Genomic DNA, 14092 nt, shown 5'->3' on the forward strand with positions numbered 1-14092 from the left:
GGGGGGGGGGGGAGAGATAAAAATCTTGTGGGCTAGAGGAGAACAGATGATATTCCAAATTAGCCCTAAATAGGATGTTATCATTAGTACATGGTATTTGTCCATAGTTACTCATGTCAAACAGTTCCAGGAATTACTGAATAAATTAACAAACAGCAATTGTTTTGTGCTCACTGCAATACTAAACAAAAATTGGGAGACAAGACATATCATACAATCCAAAGAACAGACTGACTAGAATTTAAGCCCTTTATTTCAGAGACAGAAAACGCTACATAACAGAAATGGTTTCAGAAGAATTTGGAGTAAAAATTGAAGTAGGAAAAAGTCACTAATCTCTTCAATTGCCAATAATCTGACAAATTGCACCAAAACACTGGAACTATTTTCTAGCACCATGGTCCACCACTGACAGCTTTTAATAAAACTGCACTAGAGAAATTCCAAAAGACAGCAAGTGCATGTGTTACAAGCAGCATTCAAAGATTAAATGTTTAGTTAGGAAGAAATTCAGATCAAAAAGGAATGGAAAAGAAAGCAAAAAATTAATTATCTAAACATAGCTAGGGCTATTGGAACACATTAGTAAAACACATCCTCAATGTGGGTCTTGTTCAAAAGAATTGCATACACATTCTAGATTTCTAAAAGCTTTGACATTACTTGACAGTCAAAAAAATTAGCACTAGCACATAAATGATGCTCATAGGTGTTTCACAGAATGCTTCTCAAAATCAATCACAGAATGCTTCTCAAAACCTATCAAAATATTCAATGTCAGTCAATATTTTCATTGATAAATTAAAAGAAAAATCACCATTGGTAATTTTCCGAATAAAAGAAACAGGGTAAAGCCTGCACAGTAAAGTAGAGCTATCTTAAGCTTCCTTTAAAATAGCCAAATCTGAAGTTATCTATCAGAAAGAAGAGGGACCAGAATTACCAGATCTCACTACCAAAAAAAAAAAAAAAAAAAAAAAAAAAAAAAAAAAAAATATCAAAAGATCTTAGGCTAAGATCAAAATGAATGACAAAAATTAATGGTTGCAATCTGATACCAAACAAAGCCACATAAAATAAATTAAACAGGAATAAAAGTAGACACCTGTGATAGTTAAAAGGCAACTCACCCTCACTATCAGCAAGACACAAAGGTCTTTCCAAAGCCACAGTTCTAGGAAATCAGGGTTAAAATAATCTAAGAGTTCACCGCTCTCACAAAAGATGGACCTGCTTCCTCTTCTTCCTCAACTCTTCCTCAATTCCCCACTAAGTAAATTCAGCCCACCAGATGAGGAAGAGAAAACAATAATAAAGACAGCTGAGAAAAAGTTTTCTTCCAGTGTAGAGAAATGTATAATCTCAAGAGATGGTCAGAACAAGCAAAATTCAGCAAAAGTCAACTACTAATTCAGCCCTCTCATTTTACAGGATAGCAGCAGAACTGCATGCTTTTCCCAAATCCAAGCTTTGGGCCACTTACAGAGATAAACGTATAAATTAACAGCCCGTGATAAAGACGTCAGACTGGCCCTTTCCGGCCTCCAATTTCATGAGCATGGCTCATTAAACATGAGCAGCAGCAAGGACACAAGTGTTTCAGGAAAAGAATTTGTAAAAAAATATAATGGGAAAAATTCTCCAAGAACAATGTTACATTTATACTTCCAAATAACAGGGGCCTTCCAACTCTCAGTTTTGACCCTCCAGTATTTGAGAAAGGAAAGAGCTCGAAATTCAAAATTATTTAAATGTCTGGGGGATGGGACTCAGATAAGCAGCAACACAGTAAGAGCTGACAGTTGATCAAGACGTATGACTAACAGCATAACTCCTTCACCCCCCCCCACAAAAAGTGATTTAGGTTGCAAAAGCAAGCATGAACGATTAAAATATCCAAGTTTACTGGGTTCATTTAGCCTTTTTTCCCCTCTTCAAGAAACTGTGTCCTATACTAAATTAGGCCGACAGTTAAAAAAAATCCAAGCAATTGCATTAGGCAACAACATATCCATTTGCATTTGTACAGCATTTGCAATTGCCCAGGTAACCACAGAACTTAACACTTCCAGAGATAGCTTGGCAATCTAAAAAGAGTAATTAAAAAATAATAATAAAAATACCAACACTAATATTCTATCAGATACCATTGCAAAAAAGACATTTTCTAAAATGATCAGCAAGATGAAACTTTGGACCCTCCAGCACTGCACCTGAAACCACTTCCCTTACAATTTCACTAAAGAATAAACAATATATTTGATCATATAAATTATTATGGAGCTAATAATAAACACAGAAATTAAAACTTTTTTCTAAAACTGAATCTTTATGTGCTTCAAAGTCTCAGCTTAGTGAAAATATAAAAATATAACTTTTCTCAAGTCCTATAAAAATAGCTTTGCCAAACGGAGTTTACCATTGGCAATAAGCTTCCAACTTCTGATACAATGGCTGTTTGACTCTTTCAAATTTTCTTAAGTAGTAACAGTAGGACAGCTAAAACCAGATGTGACCAGCCAGCATCTAAGAGACCACCTATTCATACCATGAAGTCAGTAAAAGCAGAAAGTTCAGAAAACATTCTAATACAAAACATTTTGCTGTAATATTGTCTTCAGTATTTATGAATACCCAGAGTTGGGGCTGGGAGGTAGCACAGTACAATGATGCAACCTGAACGAGTTATTTTAATTGCACTCTCAAACCAGATCAGTTCTTTGATGCAGTTCACCATCCAACCCACAAACAGCTGTGTTGGCCTGACAGATAGCACACATCCCACACCAGCACACAGCAGAGCATCCTGTATAACGAAGCTGTTGTGCAAACTCCTTATTCACTCTTACCTCCTAAAGCAAGGAAAACGACCCACTTAACCTAGTAGAAAAGCACAGAAGAGGAAACTGATCCCTCCGGAATGATGATAACCGTAGAGTAGCTGTTTCACTCCTAGGGCTCAGCTCAGTGGAAAACTACTTAAAACTTGTTTACTATAATCACTTGCGTGATTATTAGAAGAGACAAATCTATTTGAATGTTTTTTCCCCTTTTTACAGTGAAAACCTTTGGCAAAGTCTGAACAAGTTTCTCTATTGCTAAAAAGGAATAATTAAAAAAAAAGCCCCAAAAATTCAAAGTTTTCTCCCAGAAAGAACAGACAAGTCTAGTCAGCAGCTTGATAGCCTTCACATAAAAGAACAGGCTCTTATTCTCCCCCAAAACAACCAAGTTCACACATATTTCTAAATATTTACAACAGCCATTTTTCAATATAAGCCCATGCCTAATCTCCACCACTCTTCCCCAATGTAAAACTGAAGTAGGCCTTTGAGGATACGAATTTAAACATCTAGTTTAAACAAACAAACAAACAAACAGTTAATTTGGGCAAATTCCAGTACTAGAAAAAAATCTAACTATTTAAACCATGGAGATCTACTAAATATTTAAAACGAAAACCAGGACATTAACAGCAAAGTTCATTACACACCACAAATACTTTGTATTTATCCAATTTTAAATGGTATCTCTTCATAGTGCCTTCTATACTCCTCAAGGCAAGTATATGTTTGGCACAGTCTAGCATCAGCTGACACATAACAAGCAACATCTTCATTAGCATCTAGATGTGCTCTACTCTAAATGTTAGAATTCAGAATGCAAAAACAGAGCAATGTAATTCAGCATACAGAAGCTGAACATTAAATACCTACCTGTCCCAGTCGTCATCTCCAGCTCTTCTTCTCCAAGACCTTTCTGCACCAGGCTTATCAAACTGATCAAAGTCATCATCTGTAAAGAAGGTGACTATATTAAATAATTCTTACTGAAATGAAAAGTTTCTGAAGCAACCACATAGGTGGGATTTTTAGGAGGGGGTGTTGTTTTTCAAAAACCACAAAAATACATTTTTTCTAATTTCCATGTTAACATGAGGAAAACAAATACCACCACGCTTCAATAATAAAAACCAATAATGTACTATACAGCTTTCCCTCTTTTCACTATTGAGGCAAGGATGACACAAGGAAAACAGAGCACAAGATAAATCAATCACTGGAAAAATTTGCCAACAAAGGCCATTCCAGAGACAGCAGCTCTGCCAGATCTCTGCTTGCCCTGGGGGCCACAAGCCCATCTACCCACAATGGGCCTGTGAAAGAGTAAGACTCAGGTCAGCACAAGGCAGGACAGTACCAGCAACTCAAAACAGAAGAGAGAAGTCAGGTGTAATACACCATCAATTATCTCAACTGGGGCATTAAAAACAGTAGAAGTCAGTGAAGCAGGTTACACTGTATACCTAAGCATACACATGCCTTACAAGATAAAACTGGTGCTCCATATATTTCCCTCAACAAGTACCCTCACTTCAGCCTATCAAATCACATATTACTCTTGCGTAGCTTAGTTCACAAATTACAATTTTACTAGTCAAAATATTAAGTCTTCCATTTATCTGCAAAAGAAATGTAAAGCTCAACTGCTCTGTTCAGACATGCAGATATCTCATCATCTATAAACTGGAAGCATCTGCCTTCAGAAACACTCGACCCCTCACTGCCTGTGCTGCGGCTACAGCCCAACAGATGTGCACTACTGGATTTAGTCTTTTCACACATTTTAATGACTTTTGTGAGAGTCAAACAAATCAGCAAATAAAAGTTATGCTCAACACAGGGGGAAACTGGCTGCAGTTTAATGGCCTGCAAAATACAAGGGGTTGAGCAATTCAGCCCTTGCAGTCTCACAGTCTGAACTGGTAATCACCAAGACACCATATATCCATTCTCCTGACTATTTGCACTCAGCTTTTTGACCATGTACAATACCAAGGATCAACTGAGATTGTCTTTGTTTTTTTTAATGATCCTTCAAAACCAAATGTGTCTCTAGCATTTTAAACCCAACCCAGTATCCTTTAGTAAATATTCCCCACACGCAATGTCAAAGCCATTCACTTCTTAACTTTATATAATCAATACAGGTGTTAAGTGACCAATAGAGTTTAAAATGAGGTAAAAACAGTAAGAAAATTCAGTTCTAGCAATGTCACTAAATTAAGAGCTTTCAAGCCAGAAATTTCAATCATAAATAGCTATGAAAATAAGACTGCTCATTGTGAATTATGATGCAAGACAAGTGCAGCAACTCTTCTGTTTTGGAACAATAGGTAACAATCCTCCTTGATCAGGTTCCCCCTTTTACTGCCTACAGATACTTTTATATTTTAACTAATTCTATATTTAAGTTAATTTACATGGGCTAACACCGTTGAACAGTTGTTTTGCCTTTCTCTGCTCAAACATCTACATATTGCAACCTCATTCTATTACAATTCCTATCTCATCCACAGAGGAAAGACAGACACATATACAAGCATTTACTATCTTCCTCTTAAACACTAAATTATCCAATTTCGTTGTCTCTGAAAAAAACACCACCCTGCTCATTATGGTCATTCAAAACCATGCTGCAGGGATCATCTTAATGCATTGCCATTTTAAGGGCACAAATATCCTGCATTGTCATTGTTCTTACAGCTGGATTGCAGTAATCCACTGACTTGATGCAACCACATCCAAAGACTTATTTTTTAAGGTAATGGAACTAGTTTTGCAGTAACCCTAAATATGAGCATCCACATATTGACTAGCACAGCTTAAGACAACAATCACTATCAGGAAGACAGTAACTTCTTTTCAAGTTATGCCTGCTTGCTTTTTTCATGACAGGCACCAATTTTAGAACTAGAGTGCTGTATTATAAACCACTGCTTGCAGACAAGATCTTAGCTCTTCAGCACACAATTCTTACACAGAGGGACCTTCATGTCAGCCAGGCTTAAATCTAGATAAAGTTACATGCCAAACCCTTTTTCTCTGTTGAGATCTCTCTACAGAAAAAAGAAACATTCTTCAGTATAATTCATAGTACTCTTCCAGGCCAGACAGTTAAGTTTGATGGCCATAACAGTGCTCCAACCTAGCATTACTGCTAGTGAAGAAACAATTCCAAAAGAAGGTCCAAGTTCCTGCCAAGTTTCAAGTATAGACTTGGACCCCCACTCAGCCAACATCACAAATCTTCACCCTCCAGCTTTTCCAAGCCCTTCAAATTTCTCTTGTCCTATTCCTTATTTATGAGCAACTCCTACCAAAATCCAAAGCTGAATTACATCCATGCAAAGTCCTTTTCATGAGTTCCCTATAGCACGATGCACACAAAAGCCTCAAAAACTACTGGTCAACCTGTATGTGGTGACTGCAACTTGTAAGAACTACTCCACATATGTCCCTGCCACTTCCCTATTCTCATCTCTTGTCTCCCTGTCACATCACACGCTTACAATATAAAGATCTTTGGGACAGAGGGAGCCAGCTTTTCTTTTTATGCTTATTTGTTCTGCGACAGCTGACACTGACAATGAGCATTACAAATTATGCCATTTTGACATTAAGTGTTGTCAGAGCCCAAAGCAGGCTGTAGCTCTCCTTTAACAAAGGAGGTCACAACAGTCACACACATCTACAAATGGCATTCATTGCCAGTTTCATCATTTGTGAGATCGCAAGCACTGCAGAGGACACTGGCTTTACACCCACAGTGTGATGTCATACCTAGCAAACCTCAGAGAGGCATCTTTTTTTTCATTTCTGAAACTACATATATTTTCATATTTTCTTCTACTTGTCTAGGCAATAACATTGAAAAATATCAGTAAACAATCAGTGTAACATTTATGGATATATCTCCTTGAGAAACTCTTGTAAGTCAATGTCTGTGTCAAGCATGGTTAAGTGCCTGTAAAACATTAACTTGTACAGAAAAAGGAACACTCAATCAGCAGAGCACAAACCACCGAGAGCAACAGCCAACAATATTTTTTTTTTTAAATAATTTTCAGTACTACTGTGTGGGAGGTGAGAAGAAAAAAAAGGGTAGGGGCAAATCCATGAACATAAGCTTTTTAAGCAGGAAATGCCCATTGGAGTGATGTTTTGTATTTCTTCCAGCAGTCTCAGTGCAGCCTAGAAAGGCAGTCATACACAGCAACTGTTGCTAAGACATGCAATAGCTATGGCTCCTACTTTCACTTCAAAGCTCTCATGGCAAAGCTCACCAAGATGTGTGTGTTTTAGTTGAGTATCAACTGGAAGATCCTGACAGGTGATCACCAAACACAGTAAACCCCCTCTAACTTTCAGGCACCACTAGAATGAAAAAAACACCTAAGACCTATCAAATACCAAAAAAGCACTAACTGAATAAGGAAGCAGGCCAGGCCTGTTATAGAGGAAAACAAAATAAATAATCTACCACTTGGGTCTTCCTACTGCAGCTCTAGGAAAATTGCTATTATCAAAGTGACAGAGAAATTGCAGGATGCTGCACAGACTAACACTGGCTGTTTTGTTAGACCAGTCTGTCTCACAAGGCTCTGGCCAGCTGAGAAATAGAATAAGCACAAAGAGAGAAAAACACACTTGGTTCCCCACACTGAAAGGTTCCTATCTGCTTTATACTTACCCTGGTGTAGCACCATCAGTTCTCTAAGCTGTTCCATACAGCTTTTTTTTTTTGGTTTTATGATAGATGCTCTAAACTGTTATCTTTTTCCCTGCTTAACAAGAACAGATCATTCACACTAGAAATCCACAAAATACAAGCCTCATTTCCTCTTTGGTTATGCCGATGGTAGTTTCTAATTCTGTGGATACCCTTTCAATAAAACCTTCACTAATCATTTTTCCATGTAAAATGGAAGTCCTAAGCTACACAGTTAAGTCTCACAAGCGTAGGAGGTGAATCAGCAGGAACACTGCAGAGCTCTTAATGTCTTAAAATGGTACCAACATAGCCTAAAAAGGTAGTCCTACATAGCAACTGTTGCTAAGATGGGAGTATTTTACTGCAATGAGATGGCCAAAACTTCTGGACTAGAAAAAACATTTGATGACTGCATCGTTCATTTTTCTAGAAATACACCTGCACACTTTCTTGAACACTAACCACATGCTGTCTCATAAACCTTAACAGTTCAAAAATCTGTAATTTGGTTCGCTTCTGTATTACACCATCACGAACATAAAACATACTATTAGTTTTAGGCACTGAAAGAGCATCAAAGATTTCTCCTTATCCACAACAAGGTGGGAGATACCACAATGATTCAATAGTTCAATGGATAAAAAAGTATTACGCACTGTTTACCCAACAGGTCTTTAAATAAGGTAACCAAGCTGCATTGCTTTTGGGCAGAACAGGTAAGGGAGCTATTAAAAAGAAAACAAGAATAAGAAGGTCATTTACTACATGAAAACACATCACTTCTATATGCTTAGATTTAACGCTGAACAAGTCCATCTTGACCTATCCCATTCCCTGGTATCATATTTAAAACATTCAACGTGACAATTTGACAGCATTTCATGCACAAGTCTCCAAATTAAAAACAGCTTACCACCTTATCTGTGTTTAACAGTTTATTTTTACAGAGTATTTTTATTCATATTTCATTGTAAAAGGTTACACAACGTATAGGTATTGTAACATTTCAATCTTCAGGAACTGATCATACCCTTTAAAAACAGACCTATGTTTCTGCCCAATAGAGATCTGAATTTTGGTATCTCTTGCCACACAATACAGAAGAATAACAGGTTTCACGAGAAACAGCTGTGTCTATAACATAGGCCAGCAGCATAACTGTACTATTAACACCAGTTGAATGAAAACTTCTGGTAACAAACTGCAACAGCACCTAGCAGTAAAAACACAAGGTCAACAGGAACTCCTGAACTTCAGTCCATGATGTAAATCTGACATGTTATGAAGCACATAGTGAATCCAGTCCCATTTATTACAAATAATCAAGCTCTCTACCCCACCATAAAAAAATCACATTCACTCCTACTACTGCACTATACACAAGAGCACGTGCATAAATAGAGCACACTCAGACACAAACAGCTTAGTTTATTTGTTCAGAAACAGGGATGTAATCTTTACATTGGTACACAATTACTCATAGAAGCCTTAAGTATTCGATGACTAAATATTTGTAACAATTGCATAACACGTTCTTCAACCTGTGTATTTTGTGTTTTCTTTCCAAATTACTCCTATGAGATAGTTTAGTTTCCTTAAAGAAATAAAGTGGAAAAAATAATTTCTACAAGAAGTTCTTTCTACCTTCTCAAAACCAACTTTATTTAGGGAGTTTATTATGATGCAAAGCAAGTCACTAGCAATAAGCAAGAACAGAACTAATTATGATATGCTGCCTGGAAACTGAAGTTCTCTAACCACTGCTTGAAAGAAATAGTACATTTTTTTTTTTTAAATCAACTACACCTAAACCAAAAACCACCAAGCCACAGAAAATCTCTTCCAAAGTCTGCTTGGATTTGAAAATACATTTGCTTTGGAAAAACATTTTTAAACTGTCATAGTCCCTGCCTCACAAAAGCTTAACAGTGAATGAAGGCCAAGAGCTTAAATGAAATCCACATGAACTCAGTTCCCACATGGCTTTGGACACTGATGAGAAACAGCAACTCTCCAGAATCTTACACAGCCATCAAAAGTTATAGTTAAAACTGAAGCTGCATTACAGTAAAATATAACACAGGACCAACCACATTACATACTGGGGAGGTTTTTTGGTCAAGTCAGTAGCAATCATCATCATAAATTATTCTGGACAAGTTCTATGTGCCCTAAGATCTAAGGTTTAGTATAAAGCATGGTTTGGCTTTTGTAAAAACAAGTTATACTAAGGCTATGTTTAATTTAGATGACCTGAAATGAGAAAACATTCTGAAGAATGTGACTTCCAGTGAAAACTTGTCAAAGCAGCATAAAGAGATTAAAAATTCTTATGCTTTAAAGCAAATCTGCCTGCCACAAGCTCATTCAAGTAGTAATGTCTTTTGGCACTAGCCCTTAGTTAGCACAATAGCCTGTGATCATATATTTGTATTTCATTAATTGTAAACTCTATAGGCCTTTGACACTTCTAGAGGAGTTTTAGTTCGTGAATATTCCACTATGTGTAACTCCAAGTTATAGTGACCAGTTTTATCAGTCCACCTAATAAAACAGGATGCATTACCCACAGAGACCAAAATGCACCCAGCACTCCAGCCACTTTCATCTACACACAAATGCAGAATTTATTTCCAGTCCCTGTATGCTGCTGCCGAATAGCCTGAAGCACGACAAACTGAATTGAATTTGTCACACTGGAGAATTTTTACTACATCTTTGAATTGGACAGTGACCCACAACACAGAGAAAGGTGCTTGCTGTGCTAGCAGTATAAGCTTTCTTCCAATTTTTATCAACACCTTCACAAGAGATTTTTAAAGCCACTACATTGCTGAGAGCACAACAGAAACCCTCAGATAAGCTGTCATCAGGTTAATTTCATTTTAACTAAAGTTCAAGCTGGAAGAATAACATAACAGGCTCAGAGGTAAACACTTGTTCATCTACTCTTGGTACAGGACTTCCAGCACAAGCATGAGGTAGACATGTATAGATGGGGCCTTCTTCAGTTTCTCCCTTGCCCCATCCCCTGTCACTATTCACACCCCAAGGATATCTACACTCAGTCTTCTAGACCATTGAAGAAGCAAATTAACCTGAAGGAAGAAAAGTTACAATAGTTTTCCCTTACTTTGGTATGACAGACCATCAAGATAAGAAGCACTCCTTTCTTTTAGTGATGGTTTGTTGTTTACCTGGTAATCATCTCTCCCTAAATGAGATTACAATCTAGCTGTAAACTGCAGTAAATACCAAGAAAAAATTTCAGCACATATACACCACGGTTATGCTACACTATAAGCGGATATCATGAAATCATAGAACAGCCCAGGTTGGAAGGGACCTCAAAAGACCATCTGGTCAAACCTTTCATGAGAAAGGGAACCTAGATGAGATATTATGATATGATAATATATATGAGATAATTATCCAGCACCCTGTCCAATCACATCTTGAAAACCTCCAGTGACAGAGTCTCTTTCCATCATGTGCCTAGAGAGGTTTTTCTGGTGATTGATTGTTCTCATTCTAAAAAATAATAAGTGTCATATTGAGTGAAGCCTCTCCTGGTCCAACTTGTAGCTCTTGCCCCTTGTCTTCTCTATGTAGTTACTTGTGAAGAAAGAGACTTCGTCCTCTTTGTAGCTGCCCTTTAACTAAGATTATGTTAATCAACATTCAACATGTTTGCTCTGGTTCTGCTTTTATATAAAAATTTGAAATAAAGCTTGGGAAACACTGTCTTAACCATCTAATTAGCAACTGTAAGCCCCTGAAGTCCCTGGTAGCTAGCGCACCAATCTTGAGCTTCCATGTTTCAATACAGGCATTCTAGAATTAGAGCTGAGTTAAATTAAGCTGCATAACAAAGGAATTTGTGAAGTAATACGAAGCTGTGAATCACTCCAAGGGACCTCACAGACCACCACTTGAAAACTTTCCAGTTTATGTTTGTGAAACGTACCACCAAAAGAGCCTTTACCTTCAACCTTAGAAAGCTTAGCTGCACCAACAAGAGTATCTGATCACAAAAGTATGTATGAATACCTTATTCTTATGAATCAAGCCAGTACTTCCCAAGAACCTAAAAAATTATAAACCAATAAGTCCACACATGCTGTCCAATAGACAAAACGCCTGCCTTCCATCAAATGTATTTTCAGCTGACATAAGCATTTCATGTCATTTTTCAGCCTTACAACATGTCCTTACAGAAGATCTAAACTTGAACTTGCATCTTCCAAGCCAAAACTATCTCATTTTGTGAACTGCTACCCTGCAAATGTCAAATTAACACTTTATTTTTCCAAGACCTATTCAATACTACTTCACCAATCATTAGAGCCTTTTTTTAAATAAAATACTAGGGTGCTGTTATTTCCACATTTTAAAGTCTTTCCCTCCCCCAAAGAAGCCAGAATCTAAATTCAAAACATTAGTTCCTACAGCTAAAAGTTTAACTGACCAAAACCATTTAAGCCAAACACTTATCTGGGCTTCTTTCCCATTTGTTACCACTTTGGATAGTACTCCCTTTTCAAAAACAGTTGCATATACCATTCCTGTCAGTTTTAGGCTTTTTCACTCCATTTTAGAAGTGTGTTTAACTTCAACAAGGAATTTTCCGTCACTAGTCACACAGACAGAAGAGTGTGATACCTATGGGTTTCTTCATTCAGACAAGTGCCGAGCAGCGATCATCTAGACTAAACAAACACTTTATATGGGGCAAGGATCGTATTTAATTGGCTACCATCAGCACAGTGTTAACGCTGAACAAACAACTGCTTGTGCCCACTTAGTACAAAAGGAACCTAATTCATGGTTAGTCACAAATGGTACCCCACAGCAAAAAAAAAACCGTCTTGAAACTGCAGTTTCACCATTTAGTTGTAGGCTGTCTACTGTAGAGCTTTGTACATGCGAGCATGATCATTCGACCTGCAGCAGTTTTAAACACAAGAACCAAAATGCTTCCAAAGCAACAGTCTACTCTGCCCTCATAATACTACCAAAAAAACTTCCATATAGAACATGCAGCCAAAATTTACTTCCACATGACATAACTGATCTGAACCACTGAAACTAGCAAAAATACTTTTGTAAAATAACAATGACATTGAAATATACATAACATAATAAAAACAGTACCTATTAAATATTTACGGTTTTACCAATCAGTGCTGTTCTTCCTAGCCGTCTTCCCAAACTCAAGTCCTAAATTTGGGAATTTCTTTCTAACATTTACTTTAGGAGGAAATTTAATTGTGTTTATGTACTTTGTTAACAATTAAGCTAACAACGGCAATCAGTCTGACCACTTAGGCGAGTGATCACAAGGGCAAGACACACTCTTCTCTCTGACACCTGACAGAAAAAAAAAAAAAAAGACTAAAATCATCACGAACTTTTGTACAGACAAGGACAAGTGGGTCAACTGACAACTCTGACCAGTATTGAATCAAAACTGTTGGTCCTAGTGAAAACAAGGCCCACAGCACCAGAAACAGACGTGTTCTCTTAACTGTGTCTGTGTTGAACACACCAGGATGACCCCAGCAAGTCTTTTAATCACTCAACCAAATGTTTTATTTTTTAAATCTGCTTAATACACCAATCAGAATCACAGAGGGTTTTGAGATGTCATTTAAAATGCTGAGATGTGTCCTTAGTCAAGAAGAAGAGCAGTGGCATGCCTGAGAGTCCTGGGGTCAAGCACTGACTTCACTTTAGACTTTCCAAGTGAGACGTTCTGCTTCTGGGTAGTCTGCAAAATAAATTATAACTACTCCCCAGATGAGAAATAAATTATTCAAACGGGTCATACACCGTAGCTGTAAAAGCTATAGGAATGAATGTCTCTAACTAAACATATCCATCCCACCCGGAGGTCTCGCACCTGTGGTGAGCAATGAAGCTGTTGCCCCTTCCCAGCACTGGCCCAGCCAAGGGGAGACAACAGTTCCCATCACCACACGACGACAACTGCCACTAGCAAAAGACGAGCCCCTGGGACCCTGCAGTGCCAATGGAGCTCCTGCTTTCCCCCAGAAGCGTGGGGCCCACCCGATCCGCGCCCCACCGGCACCCCCGAGTATGCCAAACTCGCCACCCCCGCCCAGGCAAGAAACAGAGAAGCAGCGGGGGGCGGCGGCGCCACCGCCCCAGGAAGGCCCCGCAGCCCACGGCTCCCCTTCGCCACCAGCCAGGCCCCGCGCCGCGCTGCAGCCGGCCCCCCTCGCCCGCACGAAGGCCCCAAGCCTCCTGCCCGCCCCCAGGCGAAGCTCTTCGGGGCAGCGGCACCCACCTGCGCCTCCTCCCAGAGCGGCAGCCATGGCTCTTCACCTTGCCCAGGCGGCGGCGGCGGCGGCGGCTCCCGGCAGCGACACCGTGCCGCCCCCAGGAGCGGATGGACGGGGCAGCGCTCAGATTCAGCGACCGGCGGTTCCACCTCCCGCCGTCCCTCCGCACGCACCCACCGCAGGAGAACAACAAACTACCACAACATGGCGGCCGCCGCCACCACCACCGTTGC

General features: G+C 38.9%; 1 protein-coding gene across 1 annotated transcript in view; it reads right to left on the minus strand.

Moving 5' to 3' along the window:
• The window catches only part of RBM33 (RNA binding motif protein 33), a 103483-nt gene extending 89397 nt beyond the window's left edge, over nucleotides 1-14086 (minus strand). The window contains exons 1-2 of the mRNA XM_026843509.1: nucleotides 13865-14086; nucleotides 3717-3795 (exon numbers count right to left, since the gene is read on the minus strand). Of these exons, the coding sequence (XP_026699310.1) occupies nucleotides 3717-3795; nucleotides 13865-13892 (107 nt within the window). The 5' untranslated portion in view covers nucleotides 13893-14086. The remainder of the gene's footprint in view (nucleotides 1-3716; nucleotides 3796-13864) is intronic.
• Nucleotides 14087-14092: the final 6 nt, after the last annotated feature.

This window comes from Athene cunicularia (assembly GCF_003259725.1).
Source record: "Athene cunicularia isolate RWA chromosome 2 unlocalized genomic scaffold, athCun1 chr2_part1, whole genome shotgun sequence".
In the NCBI taxonomy this organism is placed as follows: Eukaryota; Metazoa; Chordata; class Aves; order Strigiformes; family Strigidae; genus Athene; species Athene cunicularia.